At 32.4% G+C, this 21,680-nt stretch overlaps 1 protein-coding gene across 1 annotated transcript; it reads right to left on the bottom strand.

Moving 5' to 3' along the window:
• Positions 1-369: 369 nt before the first annotated feature.
• On the bottom strand, positions 370-1,241 carry LOC121993682 (thioredoxin H2-2-like). Its single transcript, XM_042548034.1, has 3 exons — positions 1,015-1,241; positions 787-909; positions 370-658 (listed from the first exon to the last, which is right to left on the bottom strand). Exons 1-3 carry the CDS (start codon positions 1,165-1,167, stop codon positions 524-526), a joined length of 411 nt encoding a protein of 136 aa, XP_042403968.1. The 5' UTR covers positions 1,168-1,241; the 3' UTR covers positions 370-523.
• Between the last annotated feature and the right edge of the window lie 20,439 nt (positions 1,242-21,680).

The raw sequence follows: 21,680 nt of genomic DNA, 5'->3' as shown, positions 1-21,680 counted from the left end.
AGTCTGTCACGTGCAGCACAAAATCCTGCCAACATGAAATCCGACAGCTGCAGGAATTATCAATTAAATTCGGAAACTTAGATCGAAATAATCGATTGAACCGAATTAATTTAAAAAATTTGTTCCATTTATTTGAAAATTCATTTTTTTAAAAAAATAAACTGGATTTCAGTTTTAAATTTTAAAAATTGTTTAAGCAGATTAAATTATTATTTTTATTAAATGATAATTTTTTAAATATATATATATATATATATATATATATATATATATATATATTAAGATTTTTTTATTTTTATTTATAAATTGATTAAATTTAGCTATAGTCCGAATTAATTAATTTTTTTTATCGGTTAATAGAATCGAGCCTAATACAGTAAAATATTTTTATCTCATCAGAAATACCATTAATCATAAGTAACTCACACCATGCTCTCCTTGATTCATACTTAACTTATAATTAATAATTAATTAGTTCATGCATGCATGCTTTTATTTATATATATATATATATATATAAAATTCAGTTGATGAGATGGAGTTGGATCTTCTTCTTGAGCTCGTCCTTGTTGGCACCCACCACCCTATCCACCTCTCGCCCTCTCTTCACCAGCACAAATGTCGGCATCGCCTCCACCTTCCACTGCTGCGCCACCTTCTGCATAATTCATTCGCCATTCACATGTATTCTATTTAATTATCGATACAAGAAAATAAATAAATAAACTAAAGCATGAACTAGTAGGGATTGATTGAATAATATTGTGTGTATCATTGAGTGCCCACCCGGAGCTCGTCGACGTCGATCTTGATGAAGACGGCGTCGGAGAATTGGGAAGACATCGCCTTGAACGCCGGCTCCATCGCCCGGCACGGCCCGCACCATGCCGCAGTAAATTCGATCACCATCTTATAATATAATTAACCCAGACAAATTAAGAAAGAATATATATATATAGTATTTGAAATAATAAAAGAAAATTGTGTCAGCTGGGTTGTTTGATCGATATTTACGAGCTTGTTGGATTGGATGTGAGACTGCCAGTTCTGGGACCACTCGGCGGTGGAGTGGATGGCGATCACGGCGGAGGAGGAGTCGGCACCGTCGGCCTCCTCAACGCGGGAGGCGGCTGGGTTGCATGAGGCGCCGGAGAAGACAAGGCCCATGCTTTGTGGGATTCTTGTTTTTGGCCTTCTATTTCTCTGCCGAGAGTAGAGAGCTGAGAACGGTTGGTTCCACTTATATTGAGAGAGGGTAAAGGTAATTCTTTTACTATAAAAACTAAAGATAATTAGGCTAAAATTAAAAGGAAAAAAAAATAAAGATATATGACGCCTTAAATTAATAGAATCATCAATATATATATATATATATATATATATATATATATATATATATATATATATCTTACTATTTTATAAAAAATAAGTACTTTTTAAAGTAATTTTTATTAATTAGGGATCTATAGTTCAAGACTTGATATATTATTGGAAAAAAATTTCATTAATCAATAGAGATAAAGAAACTTCTATAAATATTTTGGGTCGGAGACATTAGAAAGTATATTTTTTTTAGTTTTTTGACTAAGATTAAATATGATATTAAATTAACTTTTTATAAGGGGAGTCTATTACAGTAGCTTACAGCTAGGATTCTCGAGTATCATCCTTGCATTGTATTATTTTACTACTAGGAATCTCGAGCGTCATCCTTACATTACACTATTGCATAGATCTTACAATAGCTTATCCAATTTACGAGTGACATTTTGACTAAGATTAAATATAATATTTGTTATTTTTTTTTCTATGAAGGAGAGTGTGACACTCAAAAATAAATCATATTATCATTGAATAATATTATTTAATTATTTGATAGAAAATTTTTATTTTATAAAATATATATATATATATATATATATATATATATACACACAGCGCTAAGAATTACCAGTATATATAAAAAGTTATTAAAAATATACTTGTTTTCGTATGTTGTAATAATAATTATGAGTAAAAATCTATATATAAATTATACAAGTAAAAATAAGTAGATTCAACTAGAGTATTTTATATTAAAAAATGCTTTATAAATTTGAACAAAATTATTTAAATTTAATTAAAATTAAAATTATTATAGCAGTTATTACTATTGTAGTAGTCATTTTGACCATTTAAAATTGATTTTGATATTTTTAAAATAATTTTGATCAAAATTAAACAATATTAACTCGTTTGATACTTTTTTTAATATAAAAGTACACTATGTATTGTTTTTTTATTAAATTAAATTTAAAAAATAATTTTAATATTCAATATTGAGGGTGCTTTTTTATTTTTTTATTTAAAAATAAGAATATCCTTTTGATGGTAATATTAATTTAGAGTACTATCAACTTCAATTTTGTACAAAATTAAAAGGATTAATTATTAATTTGATTTATTCAAAAAGGCATCTAATTTTGATTTACTAAAAATGAAAGGGTGCTATTAAAATTATTCACTTTCACTGATTTGGAAAGATAAAAAAGATTTAGCTATTTTCTATGATAATGCAGGTGAATATTTACTTTTTAAACGCTCAACTATCTAAAAATGCAATTACGAATATTTTACTCAAACTAGCAATAAAAGAATAATTTTATTAAACTAATTATTCCATTTTGTTAGTTTGGATATTAGATGTACATTGTAATATATCTTTGCTAAATTAAAATATTAAAGATATTGATTTACTCCACTTATGACTTCCTAAACCTATGCTAAGTTTCAAATGAATCACTTGTTTGTTAATTGAAGGCTCCTACAAACCAATATAATGCATCATTAAGTAATGTTCAATTCTAAAATTACATACCCTCGTAATCTCTTAAGTACAACAATAATCCTCAATCCTTAACGAATCATATTATAGGCACGATCCAAATCGTGTCAAATTCGAACTTAGTCATGGGTGAACCGACTTGTATGATATCTCGCTTTATTTTTTTCCCAAACTTTATCGAAGATAAGAAAGGGATAATTATAGTTGGCCGCAAAAAACGAAACCTTGAAATTGTAAAAGAAAGATGCTTATTCCTTAAGTCATGTGTAGAACAAGAATTAGATGCGACAACTAATTTCACCCGTAAAGAAGGGTTAAACTTTAAAGTTAAAAAAAAAAACCAAAGAATATATCAATTCGGGGTGGAGTTACTTTATTATTATTCTCAATTTGGTCCATAGAATTTTCATCCTATCGATTTAGCTTCTTTGGAAGAAAGTATATATTAGCTTGTCTAAATTGATATCCTTTTAAAAGTATTTTGGAGAGGAAAATGAATACATAGTCAATAATATCATCCAAAATTAATTTTTTATTTTTATTTTTTGTGACATCTATAAGAAAAATTTAGTTTCGCCATTAAAAAATCATTAGCTCAACCCTAATAATTAAGAAACTACATAATTGCATTATGTTTTATTAATAAGTAACTCGGGAGAGAAACACCGAATTAAATTAGTTTTAAAAAGGCTAATAATGAATATCTAAAATTTAGAGGTCAGAACTGAATTAGAAAAAAGTAAAAAAGAAAAGTTCACTACGACAAGTAAAAGGCAATCAAAAGTCAAATCACGTTGACTTTTGTATGAGTAACTTTTTGGAGGGATAGAAATTCTGAGCATATATTATTTATTTAAATCGTTATCGGCTAAATTTCCCATAATTAAAGTAAAATGGTTGTGCATAATTATTCGTATCAATTAATATAATAAATAGGCCTTACAGTTCTAACATATTTTTCTCTTTTAATACATATATTAGCCGCACCCACTCATAAATTTAACTTTGTAAAAATACATCCAACTAAGGGCGTAAATAAATCAAGCTGCTTATGAGTTATTCGAAACTCGATTCGATAAAAGTTCATTTGAGCTCATTTAATGAGGTTCATTAAGATAAACAAATCAAGTTCAAACTTAACAATATTCGACTCGTTAACTTGTGAACATGTTCGTTAAATTCATGAATTAACTTTTAAATAAAAAAATAATAATTTTAATATTGAATTTATTAGATTTTACACTCTATTTATAAAACATATAGATAAATATATTAAATTTATTTATTAAAAAGTTATAAATTTTAATAAAAATATTATAATTTTCTTTAAATATATAATTTAGTTTTTATTAAATATTTAAATTTAAATTTTATATTTATTAAGCTCGTTTAAACTCGATAAAAATTCGAATAAGCTTGTGAGTCATGAATATATTTATTAAATAAAATTCGAGCTCTGCTCGATTATAAACAAGTCAAACTCAAACATTTAAGAATTCGACTTGATTAAGCTGGATTACATCCCTACATCAAATCATATAGTAGGATAATATACGGACGATGTCTAGAAGGCTAGCAGTAAGTTACTGTAAATTATTGACTAAAATATTTATAGAATTTTTTTTACTTATAGTATTATTAATTTAAGACTTGGAATAAAAAAATCATAATTATACATATTTTATATATAAAAATAATCAAAAAATTACTAATAAATTTTAAATGTGAAAGAAAAAAAATATTAACCTAATTTAATTTCAGGTTTTATTAAAATTAATTATTAAATATCTAAATTTTTAATTAAATAGTCTGGTCTTTATGTGACTGGAAGTTAATTAATTAATTAGTATTTTAAAAATAATGACAAGATTGAAAATATTTTTTATTTTTAAAATAATTAAAAATGTTCCTATTTTGATTATAAATATACAATACGTACACAATATTAATTAATACAAATAATATAACATCATAATTATCAAATTGTATAATATGGTACGTAGCGAGAACCAAATAATTGAAATAATCTGAGATAAATTTTTTATTTTCTAAAATTGATAAAAATATATTTAAATAAAATTTGGAAAATACTTTTCAAATATCAAATAAATATAACCTTGAGCCCATGGGCATCGAAGTGATGGTGAAAGAGAGAAAAACGAAATGTGAGACAATAGAAAAGGATGTAATTACTAATTAGTGACCAAATAGAGAGGGAGAAAAAAATTTGGGGAAAAAATTATTCAGAAAAAAATTCTGAAAAATTTATTTAAATAGCCTTAAAATTCTAATTACGTAAAAGATGAAAATAATCTTTAAAAAGTCTAAAATTTTTCGAAACTTTTGAAAAAAATTTAAACGATGTTATTTGGATGAGTTACAATTGTAAATTTCGGAAAGATTAAAGATCATATTATTTGATCCGAGTCAAAAATTATGAGTTTTTAAATTTTTTATCACGTTAGGACACGTGCGAGCAAGAGGAGGATGAATAGCTTCTCATCTTAATCTCATGCTCGTCGATTGAATGCGTAGCAAAACCTTGCATCAAACTTAATGCCAATTGCACAACTCCAAGATTTACTCGGTATCCGCCTTTAAGATGACTAATCCAAATACTCCTAGAGATCTCTCTCCACTGGAATCTTTGTTAAGACACTTGAGAGCCAAACGTGACTAATCCAAGGGTCCACTCCTAACAATTACATCCACTAAGAACAATCTCCTTACAAGTCGGAAAAGTCTCGTACAACTTTGTTCTTACAAGAACAAAATACAAGCACCACAAAACACAAATGAGAAATGGAAGCTAAACACTTTACAATAAGAACTTGATTTTGATGTTTGCATGTCATTTTGGATTGCCTCTTGGTAGTTGAAAATGCAGTAACACTTCTCCTCCAAATCCTCAAAAATTGATTGCTCGAAATGTCCACAAGAACTCCTTTTCTAGGGTTGTTGTCAGGTTGGAAAACGTCTCCTAATCGATTGTCCTTACTTTTAATCGATTAGCACGTTAGATCAAACATTCAAAACATACAGAACGACTCTTTTTCACCTGTCCAATCGATTAACGATTGACAACTTCTACTCAATTGACCCAATTGATTTAGAATCTTTCTATTCTCATGAAAAACACTCATAATCGTTTAGCCTGATCAATTAGCTTAGCCTCAATCAATTTCCACAATTGATTCCACAGCCTTTGTGCTTCGTAAAAAAACAGCCAATTGATTGTCATAATCGATTGACCTTCGGGTTATCGATTTACCAATTAATTTCGAATCCTACTGTACTCTTCGAAATGAGTTGCTAATCATGCCTCAATCGATCAAACCAATTGATTTGAGCAACAACCTTGAAATTCCAAGTTTAGGATTTGCTAATCGATTAGTGAAGCCCACCAATCGATTGCTAATCCTAATTTCAGCCTTTTCAAGGCCGAATCTATGTCTTGCTTGGTATTTGTTTGGCCTCAACCTATCAAGACTTCCTTCTCTCAACATCCAATCATCTATGACCTGCTGAGACTTCCCGTTACCCAACATCCGAACAACCTTGACTTGTCAAGGCTTCTTCACTAAGTATCCAATCCTCCTTGATCCACTTAGACTTTTCCCTTGCCAAGTTTTCGTTGAACTTCCATTCACCAAATGCGGGTCTCCTTGACCCACTTAGATTTTCCTCTTGCTAACCTTCCCATTGGACTTTTGTTCACCAAGTGCGGTCTTCCTTAACCTATTTGGATTTTCTTCTTTTCACCTTCCTGTTGGATTTTCCCTTGCTTAACCTTAGTTAGAACTTTCCCTTGCGTAACTTTCAGTTAGGACTTTTCCTTACCTAACCTCCAGTTAGAACTTTTTAAGTAAAGTATCTGGTCATTCCGTGACTTACTTGACTTCTCTTTTATATATTATCAAATATCAAAACTCAAACTCGGACCAACTTGAGCTTGGTAAACTTAGTCAACCTTAACTTGCGGTAGATTGCACCAATAATCTTCTACTTTTTGGATACTTTTTGGAGGAGGAGAAGCCTCTTACAATGTTCTCACAAGAACATATACCGCTCTCGCGGCCCGCACCGAAACAGTGCTTTACCACTAGATGTCCAGTCAACTGCTACGCCTCAACGCATTTCGGGGAGAACTAGCTAGCTCTGGGTTCGAGTGGCATTTCACCCCTAACCACAATTCATTCGCTGATTCTTCAACATCAGTCGGTTCGGACCTCCACTTAGTTTCACCCAAGCTTCATCCTGGTTATGGATAGATCACCCAGGTTCGGGTCCATAAGTAGTGACAATCGCCCTATGAAGACTCACTTTCGCTACAGCTCCGGTGGGTTCCCTTAACCGAGCCACCGCCTATGAGTCACCGGTTCATTCTTTAACAGGCACGCGGTCAGAAATCGTATTCTCCTCCCACTGCTTGGGAGCTCACAATTTCATGTTCTATTTCACTCCTCGATAGGGGTTTTTTTCACCTTTCCCTCACGGTACTACTTCGCTATCGGTCACCCAGGAGTATTTAGCCTTGCAAGATGGTCCTTGTTGATTCACACGAGATTCCACGTGCCCCATGCTACTCGGGTCAGAGTGTAAGCTAGTGATGCTTTCGACTACTGGACTTTCACCATAACAAGAAAGATAAATACAAAAGCAAATGAAAGTAAAGCAAACTTTACATATGAAATCTTTGCTTTGGAAGCTTCCTTGTTGCTTTGGATAGCCTCTTGATGATGGAAATACAACAGCACTTCGCCTCTAACCCCTCAAGATTCAGCACTATCTCCTCTAAATGAAGCCCTACTTAAACAGTTACTATTTGGGCTAATTTCTATCTACCAATCGATTGACACCTTACTCACCAATTTATTATCACATTAATTCTAACAGTTTAAACCTGTAAAATGACTATTTTTACCTGATCAATTGATGACACTGAGAAGGATAGTGATTATCCTGTAGGTTAATAAGAGAAGAGATTGGAGGAGAAAATCAAGAAGCTAGAATGCTAAAAAAAATTTAAAAAACTCATCGGATTTATCAGAAAATGAAACTTTATTAATAAAAGAGGGGTTAATCCTCATATAACTAAACACATATTTATATAGACTCTAGACCCTAAGATAAAAAAAGCAAAGAAATCTCAATTTATGGACCTCAATTCTAATTTTATAAAGAAAAAAAATCTTTCTAGAAAAAAAAAATCTCTTGACAGAAATTAAAATTAATAAAATAGGATGTTGTTATAGACTAATCATAATTACCAAGAATATCAATAATATCCTAAATACCATAAAATATAAATTATGACAAATAGTAATAAAACCTTTGGAGACTTGATTGAGGGCCTAAACGGTGAAATTTGAGCCTAAAATTGGTGGTTACTAGAACTCCTATAATAAATGTAGATTTTTACATTATGTACATGTGGCGACAGACAGAGCCTGATTCCAAGTCCCGAGTCAAAAGCTATGATTGTTTGAAGTTCAACAGGTCATGTTGGATTGATCATGTATCAATTAATTGTAGCTATGATTGTTAGTTGCTAATCGATTGCACCAATCTATTGCTCAAGCAGCAAACTCATAATTCCAAGTTTAGTGTTTGTTAATCGATTGGTGATGCCCATTAATCAATTGTTAATCTTAATTTCAACCTTTTCAAAGTTGAATTCACATTTTGTCTGGTATCTAATTGATCTCAACCTACCATAACTTTCTCTGGCCAACATCCGGTCATTTGTGACATGCTGGGACTTTTTATTATCCAATATTAGATCAACCTTGACTTATTGGGACTTCGTCGTTGCCTAGGACCTAATTAACTTTGACCAACCAAGACTTCCATCATCATCAAGTGTCCGGTCCTCTATGACCCGCTCAGACTGCTTGTCCCGTACCAAGTGTCTAGTGCTCTGTAATCCACTTGGACTTCTCGTCCGTTCCAAGTGTCTAGTCCTCCATGACCCACTTGGACTTCCACCATTTCTGATCACTAAGTATCTGATCAATCATGATCTACTTGGATTTCTTTTGCTAATTTTCTGTTGGACTTCTCACTTCTAGTCAAGTATTTAGTCAATCTTGATCTACTTGACTTCTCATACCAACTCCCTATTAGACTTTTGACATAGTCAAGTATTTGATCACCAAGTGTCCGGTCAACCGTGACCTACTTGAATTTCTCTTATCAACTTCCTATTGGGCTTCCCACTTCTAGTGAAATATTCGGTCAACCTTGACTTACTTGACTTCTCATGTCAACTCCATATTATACTTCTTACATCATTAAGTATTCAGTTAACATTGATCTACTTAATTTCTTATGCCAACTTCCTATTAGATTTTTGACATAGTTAAGTATCCGATCAATCTTGACTTACTTGACTTCTTTTTACTGTTAAATATCTAATTAACCTTGACATACTTGATATCTTACTAATATATTTATTAAATATCAAAATTCAAACTAAAGTCCATTGACTTTGGTTAACTTGGTCAACTTTATCAGAGGTTAATTGCACCAATATATCCATATGTGGCCACCAATTAAAACGATCTTAAAACTCTAAGGTCTAGTGCTCCGTAACATTGTCGTTCCTAAATAATGCAATTATTTGTCATGGTGGTTAAAGCTAACCTGAAAATGAGGTAGCTAAGTGTTGGTTGTGTGTCACTATTGATTGATACATCAACATTATGATCGACACACACATATATTATTAATCCACAACCAATATAATCAATGCCATCCAATTTATCAATAATTAATTGCTACCATTCAATTCTTCCAACTCATCTCTGATCCGTCAACAATGGATATCTTCAGCTAAGTCTTTACTTTAAATTTATTTATTTTATTTATTTTTTATGTTGAAAATTAATTTATAGTATAATTCTCTTCTTCCCCCAAGTAGGAAGTAGTATAAATTTTATCATCTAGTTCAATATCCTTAAAATATATTTTTAAAATATACTCAAATAATAAAAACTTCTTCATATAATTCTCTTACTATTTTAGGTTAAATTTAACCATCTCTTATAGAGTCGTCAAATAGTCTCCTCAAGATGGTGCAATGATTAAGATATACGATGTTATCACTGAGTTGTTTGTGATTAAATTTAGCTTCTTTTTTTTTGTTTTATAGTATATTGTATTTGCTGCTCTTCTTTAGCTGGACTACACATTTTCAGATATAATTTATTAAACAATACCTATATACTATTTTACATGAATGAATTTAGATGTATGTTAAGTTAGTATTTTGATCTATAATATGATATGGTCATTTTATTATTTTAGTGTTGGTATATTTATATCTAAGATAATTTTAGACCTCATTATCTTTGGTTGAAACATAGATAGTATAATTTATTATTTTATGATTTAGGTTGATGCATACTACAAGTTTAATATATGGGAAAACAAATTATATTTTTAATTCTCAATTTAATAGTTTTAACAACTCATATGCTTTATAACAAATTGTATGAAATTATATTCTTATTAAATAACAATATATAAGAATAAAGCTTGGATGTACAATCGATTAGAAAATAGATTTATTAGAGATGATTTTATTGATAAAGTTGAACAGTTTGTGAACTTTTCTAAGAGTCATCCAGAATGTATAAATGGTGTCGAGTTATGATGTCTATGTAATCATTCTAAATGTAAAAATAGAGTATTCCATGAGAATACTGTGAAAGTATATATATGCAGAAATGATTTTGTGTCAAATTACCACAACTAGTATTGTTACGGAAAGTTGTATTTGTATGAACCATTTAGGCCTTATGGTGGTTCGTCATCTATCACAACTAGTGTTGGAGAATTATCAACTAATAATATTGCAATGTAATCAATGATTCACGATGTGATAAATACAGTTGATTATTCTAATATAGATGAAATATCAACACTTGAATATCAACAACTATATGAAATGTTAAAAACTAGTGAAAGAGAATTGTAGGAAGATATTCCTTCTAATCATTCCCAACTATCAGCTACAGCAAGATTATTGAATATGAAAGTAGAATCTCATTTTTCAGAAAGATGCTACGATGACATATGTCAATTGATGTCAAAGTTGTTCCTTGCTAATAATATAATGTAGTATAAAGAAATTGGTTAAAGATTTAAGTTTGCCTATAGAGAAGATTGATTGTTGTATAAACAACTGTATGATATTTTAGAATGATGACAACAAATTGATTGAATGCATATCTGTACTCACCCTCGTTATAAGCGTCGTACTCACATATCATGGAAGAAGAAGAAAAATATTGCTTGAAAAGTTATGTATTACTTTCAGTTAACTGCTAGACTTTAACGCTTGTAAGCATCTGTCACTATAGCTTGCCATATGATGTGGCATCATGAGCATAAGTACGAAGGAGGTATAATGTGTCATCCTTGTAATTCTCCTGTATGGAAATATCTTAATATTGTATTTTTCTCTTTTGCAATGGAACCACGTAATGTAATATTGGAACTTTTCACAGATGGATTTCGGTCATTTGATCAGTTAAGACATCAATATTCATTTTGCCTAGTTATATTAACACCGTACAATTTATGTCATAGATGTGTATGAAAGATGAATTTATGTTCCTTACTATGGTTATTCCTGGTCCAACCAATTTCAAAGATAAGATAGATATTTTCTTACAACTTTTGATTGTCGGGTTGAATGAATTATAGAATATAGGATAGGTGATTTATAATGTTGCAAGTAAAATTAATTTTAGATTACATGTTGCATTATTATAGACGATCAGTAATTTTTCAGCATACTCATTGTTGTCGGAATGGAGCACGGTTGATAAATTAGCATGCCCACACTACATGATAGAATCTAATGCTTTTTCATTACCTTGCAGTGAGAAGGTATCTTAGTTTGATAATTACTCTAAATTTTTACCAGTTGATCATCCTTTCAGACGAAATAAAAAAAATCCTAAATAACGTCATTATCAGAAAAACTTCCTCCAACAGTCCATGCTTCAAGTAAAGAAATCATTGAATAAATTGACAGTTATAAATTTCTAACAGTATCTCAACCTAATTACAATAAGATAAATAAATACATTGTTAGGATGTGCAAGTGTGGTTGAAAGAAAAGGAGCATTTTTTGGGAGCTATCATATTGAAAGTATCTACTCATTCGACATAATTTAGATGTGATGTATGTTGAGAAAATTTTCTTTGATAATATCTTTAACACTATGATAAGTGTGTCTGGAAAATCTAAAGACACTATAAAATCACGTGAGAAATTAAAAGAACTAGTCAACAAACCAGAGTTGCATCAGAATGAAACAACCAATAAATTTTCAAAGGTTTGTTATACATTAGACAAAGATAGTAAATAAGTTTTATGTAGTTAGTTGAAAGAAATCAAATTTCCAAATGAGTATACATCGAATATGACTTGATGTGTGGATATGAACAAGTTAAAAGATGTTTGGAATAAAGAGTCATAACTGTCACATGTTCATGCAAAGATTTATTCCAATAGTTTTTCATGATTTACTTTCCAATAATGTTTGGCAAGCACTTACGGAATTGAGTTTATATTTCAGAGATTTGATAGCGAGGTGTATTATAACAATTGACATGTTTCGGCCAAAAACAAACATTCCTCTTGTACTATGTAAGTTGGAGCATATATTTCCATTTATATTTTGACTCAATAGAACATCTACCAGTACATTTACCATATGAGGTACAAATAGCTGGTCCTATGCAGTACAGATGGATGTATTTATTCGAATGGTTTTTGAGGAAATTAAAGAATAATGTTAGTAACAAAGCAAAAGTTGAGGGGTCAATATGTAATGCTTATATAATTAAAGAAATATCTTCTTTCTGCTCCTATTATTTTGCTGATAATATGAAAACCAAATTTGCAAGTGTCCTAGAAATTCTGATGACACTCAACCGATAAACCATCGATGCTTTCTATTTTTAAGTTTCCTGATAAGGCAATAGGTGCATATATTTCTAGATAGTTAACTGAAGAAGAATATCATGCTGCAAGAACATACATACTTTTAAACTATAATGAGATCAAACCTTGCATAAATAAATTGACTTTTCTAATTAAATATTTATCCCCCAAATAATTTGTTTGCTTGATATCCCAATTATTTTAAAATTACCTTCTTTTCTAACTTGTATGAATAATAACTATATTTACAAAATATATCAATGAGTACAAGTGAGGTAGCTAAAAGTTAGAGGTCGAATTTGTATTATGGTTTCAAATATATTTAAGTTAGAGAATTTTAAAAAAAAAATTAGTTCATGTGTATTAAGTCCGGCCCTAATTTATATCATAACTATTTTTATGGGTGAAAGACCATAGAATATCAAATGTGTAAGATGATAGGATAATAAATCTTGCATCAAGACTCCTCTATAAAATACTTGTGTACTCTGGTTACCATGTTAATGGTCTCAAATTTCATGTGACACAACAAGATTCAAGGAGATTAACCTATAATTCTAGTATTTACCTTAAAGGATCTATGGACAACAGTAACACTGAGTTTGATTATGATGGTAGACTTGACGAAGTCACAGAAGTTGAATATATTTCATTACCTATAAAAATATGTGCATTGTTCAAATATTCATGGTATGATTTGACACCCAGAATAGGTACTAGAATACATTCAAACTATAATTTAGTTGAGGCTCGTGCAAACAAAATGTTCAATAAGTTTGAACCTTTCATTTTCAAGATACAACTGAGTCAAGTTTTCTATCTTGAATACTCTACGAAGAGAAGAAAATCAAGTGAATGGTTGTTTGTTTGTCGAATTAAAGCCTTGCTTGACCATAGAGATGTCGAATACCATCACTACTCGAATACCTACGAAGTGGAAAGATATTCAGTTGATTCACACCTCCAATCTATATCTCAATTACTTGTAGATGTTAATGTCACTTATGAGGAGATAGATGATGGACCTCTACTATCTCCTTCCATTGTATTTCAAAGTTGGAAACGAAAGTGCATAGAAATAGAGACTTGGAATCGAAAACATGTAGAATGCGTAATTGAGAATGAAAGTAGAGAAGATGCGTGTGAAAATGATAAAATGAACTCTCTATTTATAGAGTTTAGATAGTAATAGACATTAAATCATAGTCATTGATAAAAAAAATGATCAAATAATCTTAACTGTCAAAAAAATACCTAAAAAATATCCTCATCCCCCCCCCATGGCTAGGAACCGCCAACGGATATACAGAAAAAAAATCAACTTGAACCAGTGGGTCGAACCGATGGTTAACTGGCGGCACGTATATTTTTAGAGGCTTGGAACTATAACCTGTCGGATGGTTATGATTCTGCCTGATGACTCAGGTCAATGGGAAACCGGCTTGTTGACCTAGTTATAGGCCCGAGCTAGGTCCAGACCGAACCCAACCCGGGGTCATGCTTAGATGGGGTGATTCTTAAATTGCTTCTCAAGACATGACCAACCGATGGTAAGTCCCATACAAGTTGCAAGTTCATTGGAGTCTCTTCAAAAAAAAAAAAAATAGTGATAATCTAGTTAGCCTCATTGACTATTACTGGGGGTGACTAGTCCGACCCTACAGAGATTTCCCACCGGCCACCAGAGTAAATCGGGAAGCGCACGCAGCGGTCAGTCCAGAAGCCCAGCATCCTTTGGTTGCACTCCCCCCCCCCCCCCCATTTGGAGAAAAAATTACTGCAAATATGTCATAGCTAGGGATCGAATTACGGATTACTAGGTGATAATTTAAATGTCCTACTATGATACCTAGCCTCGGAGACTCGTCGATGTAACACCCATAAAGTCTCTAGTAATTTTATGTAGTTTTTGCATGATTAGAATGAGTTTTATGTGGGTTCCTTCTACAAAAAAAAAAAAAAGAGACATGGCCAAGGTTAGAACCTTGAACCTCTTAACAAATGGTAAGATTTAAGTAGAATGGAATATCCAATAGCCCAAGAGGAAGTATTGTTAGGAAGGAAAAGGGAAGTTGTAGTTAAGGGTAGGGAGGGTGAAGGGACACCTTTCACTTAGAAGAAAAGTTTATCTTTTCTTTCTCCCTCCACTTAGAATGGAAAAGATTCATTTTACTTCTTCCTTTTTAGAAATAAAGAGAAATAAAAAGGTAAGGGAAAGAAAAGTTCATTCTTTCTTCTTCCTTTTCATGTAGAATAAGAAGGAAGAAGAGGGCAAGGGAATTTGATTTCTCCTTTCTTCTTCTTCTTCTTCCTCCACCGAAACTCCAAGCTTCCTCTCTTCCATTGCCGAATTCAAGCTAAGGGTTTTCTTCCTAGGAAAACTTCACAAAGAGAAGTCCTTGAAACATACTTTTTATTACAAGCAAAAATAAGGAAAAGGGAGTTCTAGAAGCAAAAAGGGTCTTCTTCTTCTTCTCCACCAAGGGTATTCTCTAGTAAACCAAGCAAGAGGATGTAAGTATCTCCCTCACCTACGGTACAAGTAGTTTACGAGTGTTTTCCATGTTTGATGTGCTTAAGAATCCAGAATCATGCCTAGTAGTTTCGGCCAAGAAGAGACAAAGGGCCTAGGAAAGTTTAAACTCTATTTAGGTTTGCTTATGTATTCTCTCATGATACCTAATAAGTTATGTGATGTTATTAAGATGTTATTCATGATTTATGTTGATTAAAAACCTAGAATTCATGCTTTGAAGTTTCGGCCAAGCAGAGATAAAGGGCCTAGGAAAGTTTAAACTCCATTTAGGTTTGCTTATGTATTCTCTCATGATGCCTAATAAGTTATGTGATGTTATTAAGATGTTATTCATGATTGATGTTGCTTAAAAACCTAGGAACAAGCCTTGTAAGTTTCGGCCAAGAAGGAAATAAAAAGGCCTAGGAAAGTTTAAGCTTCAATTAGATTTGTTTATGCTTTCTCTCATGATACCTAATAAGTTATGTGATGTTATTAAGATGTTATTCATGATTTATGTTGCTTAAAAACCTAGGAACAACTCTTGTAAGTTTCGTCCAAGAAGAAAATGAAAAGGCTTAGGGAAGTTGAACTCCAACTAGACTTGCTTATGTTTTCTTATATGTCATGCTATGTATCATATGATGTTAGTTTAAAGTTCATGCTTGAAGTTGCTTAAAAGAAAACCCTAGAATCATGCTTATAGGTTTTGGCCAAGACTTGGAATTAGGGTTGGAAATTTCATGTATGCTTGCCAAGAGTCTCACTTGTTATGCCATGTATCATGTGATATTAATTTAAGGTTTCATGCTTAAAGTTGCTTATAAGAACCCTAGAATCATGCTTATAGGTTTCAGCCAAGACTTGGAATTAGGGTTGAAAATTTCATGTATGCTTGCTAAGAATCTCACTTGTTATACCATGTATCATGTGATATTAATTTAAGGTTTCATGCTTAAAGTTGCTTATAAGAACCCTAGAATTATGCTTATAGGTTTCGGCCAAGACATGGAGTTAGGGTTTGTAGAAAGATCAAGACCCCAATTATGCTTGATAATGACTTTTCATGATATGTTATGTGATATGTGGACTTTATGTCACCATGTTATGCTTATGCAAGGCTTATGTATGAGGAAATGCCTAAGAGTTGCTGTTGGATCATGATGTTTCGATAGAGGGGGGGGTGAATATCGATTACAAAAATTCTTTCGAAAAGAGTTAAGCGCAGCGGAAAAAGTAAGCAATGCTAACACAGACCAATTTTACTTGGTTTGGAGCCTGTGTCGACTCTTACTCCAAGGCCCGCACTCGTTGAGTGCTTTCGGTAGGTAATCACTAGCAATTTGAAAATTATTACAAACTAAGTACAGAAAATGCTAATGAAAATAAAAGCAATACCGACAGAGGAATAGATCAAAAAGGAAAGAGTGTGTTGTCAGAGCTTTGTTGGCGTCGCAGGAGCGCAGAGCAGCAGAGCAAGTAGTAGAAAATCTTCTTATCAGTTGTTGTTCTTAGGCTCCACCTCTAACCCTCCTTTTATATGAGGCTCGGGGTGCCCCGGATCCCTTCAGGGCGCCCTGGTATGACGTATCAGGTCCAACCAGCGAGCTCCACGTGTCAACACCGCGATCAGGATAGAAATTACCTTCCGGGCGCCCGGACCACCTTTCTCCAGAGATTCCTTCTCCTACAAGACAAGGTTAGTCCGAGGCACATATATAATTTATAACCTACAAAACAGAGTGTTAGTTCAGTTTATAGTTTGACAAAAAAGAGTATGACTTAGATTCTGTCTTTCCGAGACCGGAATCTAGTCACGATCTCGACTTAGATATCCAAAATGGATCTAAGCCGGATCGACGCCTAATGTTCCCTTCCCGGGAACGCGTCCTCACAGTCACTCCCTTCTAGTGACTTACCTTTACTCACCTGCCAGACGTCCGGTCAGCCCTTCGACCCGTCTAGACTTCTCGCCAGCTATCCGGTCAGCCCGTCGACCTAGCTGGACTTTGTACCAAACGTCCGGTCAGCCCGTCGACCCGCTTGGACTTCGTGCCAAATGTCCAGTCAGCCCATCGACCCATTTGGACTTCGTGCCAAGCATCCGGTCAGCTCGTCGACCCGCTTGGACTTCATGCCAGACATTCGGTCAGCCCGTCGGCCTGTCTGCACTTCGCCTGCACACTCGGTCAGAGTGTTAGATAATGACAAACCTAACTTAACCTGATTTGTCATTCATCAAAACCTGAGTTAGACCGTTAGTGCTAATCGCACCAACAATCTCTCCCTTTTTGATGAAATGACAACCTGGTTAAGTTAGTGAAAAAATATGCAAAAACTAAGCATGATTTTTAAGGTTTAAGTTAGTTTTTAAATTTGTCATTTTGTTGTTCTAACTTAACCACATATCCCTCCCCCTTTGGCATTCGTCAAATAAGGACATAAGTCAAGTAACCAATACAAAATTCAAACAGAATAAAAGTTGTAAGAAATGATGTCAAGGTAACTTGGGGGAGTTTTAGATTTCAACACATAGTAATTTAACCTTTGTAACATAACTAAGTTTTGAAAAATAACTCATTTAGCAACATAACTTAGTATATTTTGAGTAATAGTTTTTGCCAAATTAAATGAATTTGCAAACTCAAAGAGAAAGTTTTTTTTTTTAAAAAAAAAAAAGAAGCTAATTTTCAAGTTTGAGTTTAGGGAAGTTAAGTTTAGATAGTCTGTAACGACCCAAATTTCCTCATTACGAGTCCTAATAGTACTTAAAAATATTTAGAAATACCATAGAAATATTCTAGAGATTTTTAGAAATTTTTAGAGTATTTTTATGTAATTTTTGGAGTTCGTTTGGTATTTTTACCAAAAGAAACAAGTTGCAAAAAATAAAAAATAAATAAATCAAGATTTGAACCGGAGACCTCTGGTGAAACAAAGCCTTTAGTTATCTCAGCTGACCAAGTGCCCAAGTGGGCGTTGCTGATTAAAAGGAGAACAAAATTTATTTAAGCAGTAGTTAGGAAATAGAAAATAAATGGGAATTAAAGGTTCGGATGAGGAATCGAACCCACGACCTCTAACACGGTCAGAGGTTTCAGCGAAATGCGGCTAGCCAAGTGTTCAAGTGGGCATTGCTGATTAAAGGAGGAGTGAAAATTATTTAAGTGGTAGTTAATAAACAGAAAATAAATTGGAATGTGGCCGAGATTCGAACCCGTGACCTCCGACCCGAACCGAACCTTAAGCGAATCCGGCTGACCAAGTGCCCAAGCGGGCGGTTCTGCTTAGAAAAGGTAGCAAAATTTATTTAAGAAGTTAACAGAATATTGGAGATTATAAAAGGGATAAGTTAGGAGAGGGTTTTATTTCTAGTGACCTAGAAACCTTTCTCCTCTCCTTTCTTCGGCGTGCGGCGACGACGATTTCTCGGGCGGAAACAAGCCAGAGCTAGGCTTCTCTCCGGCGGCCGGCAAAGGGCAAATCCCGAGAGTTCTTCACCTCCTTAAGATCCTCTCGTCGAAGAGAAGCCGTGGGCACGAAGAAGAGCCAAAATCTCAAGCTCTCCGAAAACCTTATAAGCCTAATTCGGATTGTAAGACCAAGAAACCAAGGTAAGTGCTTCCTCACCTGCAGTAGAGTAGTTTCGGATTCATGTGTTCTTGATTTCCGACGCATGCCGCAAAGATTAATGATTTTGAAGATTTCCTGTCGTGAGTTTCATAAAGAAGATGAGAAGAGGTTTTAATTAATTTGAATATGTGGTTTAGTTTATTCCTTATTGTTTGATTGGTGTTGCTACCATAAAACTAAATTTAGTTCATTTAGATTTGGAAAGGAGTAAATTGTTTTGTTATGCAGTGAGCATGAGACAGATATCATATTGATTAATTTATGGGAAGAGAATGCATAAATTTAAGGGAATATTAGATTCAGAAAAGATGATGATCAAATGTTGATGACGTAAATTAAGGATGGAAACTTTACTTTCAGATTTTTGGTGGAACTTATAGTGCAGATTTTTATGTAAGATTATAGTGCAGAATTTTGATTAAGCTTATAGTGCAGAATTTTGATTAAGTTTGTAGGCAGATTTGATTAAGCTTATAGTGCAGAATTTTGATTAAGCTTATAGTACAGAATTTTGATTAAGTTTGTAGGCAGATTTGATTAAGATTATAGTGCAGAATTTTGATTAAGTTTGTAGGCAGATTTGATTAAGCTTATAGTGCAGAATTTTGATTAAACTTATAGTGCAGAATTTTGATTAAGTTTGTAGGCAGATTTGATTAAGCTTATATGCAGATTTAGTTTTAGTGCAGTTTCAATAAGCATTTCAGTACAGTTCTATTAAGTATTTCCATGCAATTCTGTTAAACATTTCAATGCAGAGTTAATAAACATTTTAGTGCAGTTTTGTATGAGACACCTTTTTAATAGAGGTATTAACAAATATAAGCAAGATAAAGAAAAGAAAGAAAAAGGTCAAGGCCTTAAGTATATCCCAAAGTCAAGAATTTAGGGATTTTGGCACACAAGGTGTTTATTAAAATGTCAAGACATTTAAGAAGAAGTAATTAAGATATTTTACTTTGAAGAGGCTAGTACCCGACTTCCGAGGTTGTCGTTAAACAAATCCAGGTGTCCAATTCCGAGGTCTTGGCCCTGGTAGACCAAGGTCTGCTCTTTTAGGATTGGTGGCTCGCTACCCCAACCTATTAGGGAACGCGCATGAGATCGTACTACGTCTGGGCCCCAAGAGAAGTTGATTATTATTTTGAAGTATTAAAAGTATAAGTTTTAAACAAGTGAAATAAGTTTCACATAAGTATAAAAGTATACATTTTAAACAAGTGAAATAAGATTCAGAAAGTGTTTAAAATTCAACAAGTTTAGTTCTTTATGCTAGCATGATTGTATAGATTTATTTTACATGTTTAGCATTTCAGTATGTTATGTTTCTTTTGCTATTAGATGAGCATGAGTAGTATTTCTTTCTGAGCATTCAGTTTTAGATTTCTTCCAGCAACATGCATATTCGAGTTTTGTGAGTTAGATAGCGCTTACTAAGCAATTTTGCTTATAGATGCATTTTCCTCTTACTGCAAATAAAGGAAAGGAAAAGCTATAGCAAAGGAAGGTGACAAGGAGGTGCAGATGGATGTGTGATGCCTGGACTATAGAAGCCTTGGGACTATGTCAATATGTTTCCGCTATTCATTACTTGCATGATCTGATTTATTAAACTGCGTGGATGGTGTTATTTTGCTTGTGTATATATGCTTATATTGTCACCGGTACAGGGGAGATGCTGCCGGAAATTTTTCGGTAGGAACTTCTCTGGGGGCGTGACAAATTTAAGTGTTGCTAATATTAGCATAAGTAACACTAGTGAGTAGAGTTAATAGTTAAGTAACGATCACCTTAGAGAGTAGTAAGGAAGGTCGGTCGTTACATAGTCTAATTTTCAAACATAAGTTTTTAAGTTCCAAACTTCAAAAAAATTAAAATTTCAAAATAAGTTTTAATTTGGAATGCTTTACAAACATGAATTTTCAAAATCAAAGTTTCATGATCAAGGTGTAAATTTTTCTCTCCAAGTTTCAACTTAGAAACGCTTTTCAAACCTGAGTTTTCAAAGCCAAAATTTCAAAATCAAGGTTTAAATTTTCAAAATAAGTTTCAACTTTGAAACAATGAGTTTTTAAAACCAAAATTTCAAAATTAAGTTTGAAAAATCTACTTTTCAAAACTAATTATAATTTGTTTTTCAACACTAAGTTTGTAAAAGCTTCAATTTTTAAAGACCTTAGTTTATAAAATCCAATTTAAAACTTAGTTTATAAAAGCTAATTTTCAAAAGTAGATTTATCAAATTAGATTTCTAAAGATCATATTAAAGAAAATTTTTAAGAAAAGACATTTTGGTATTAAGTATGAAAATAGGTTGATTTAATCCTCCCCTAAACCTAACATTTAAAAAAAAAAAGCTTTTGAAAATATTTGCTAAGAGTATTTAATATAAGATTTTCAAAGTAATTTTTTTAAAATAAATTGACGTAGGATTTTCTAAAGAGATTTTAAAGAGAAAAAAATAACACTTAAGGAAATTAAAAAAATAAACCTCCTCCTGAATTTGATACTCCTTTAATTTATTACTCTCCCTTAATTTATTAATCTTCCTTATTTTATTATCCCCCTTAATATAGTGCTAAGGTTTGGGTGTGTTAAATTTTAAAATCCTAACACATTTTTCTACCTAAGTGTTTTAGGGGATTTAGTAACACATAATTATCTCTTTATCCTTGATATAATTATTTATTTGAGTTTGATTAATCAATAATTAATTTTGGATTCAGGTACTTAACTTTAGTTTAAGG

Source organism: Zingiber officinale, chromosome 6A, assembly GCF_018446385.1.
Source record: "Zingiber officinale cultivar Zhangliang chromosome 6A, Zo_v1.1, whole genome shotgun sequence".
Lineage (NCBI taxonomy): Eukaryota > Viridiplantae > Streptophyta > Magnoliopsida > Zingiberales > Zingiberaceae > Zingiber > Zingiber officinale.
This window is presented reverse-complemented; position numbering and strand designations above follow the sequence as displayed.

Coding starts and splice junctions, on each gene's coding strand:
- LOC121993682 (XM_042548034.1), bottom strand. CDS start 1,167: ATGGGCCTTGTCTTCTCCGGCGCCTCATGCAACCCAGCCGCCTCCCGC. Junction 910..1,014: donor ACATCCAATCCAACAAGCTC/GTAAATATCGAT, acceptor TTATATTATAAG/ATGGTGATCGAATTTACTGC. Junction 659..786: donor TCGACGTCGACGAGCTCCGG/GTGGGCACTCAA, acceptor TGAATTATGCAG/AAGGTGGCGCAGCAGTGGAA.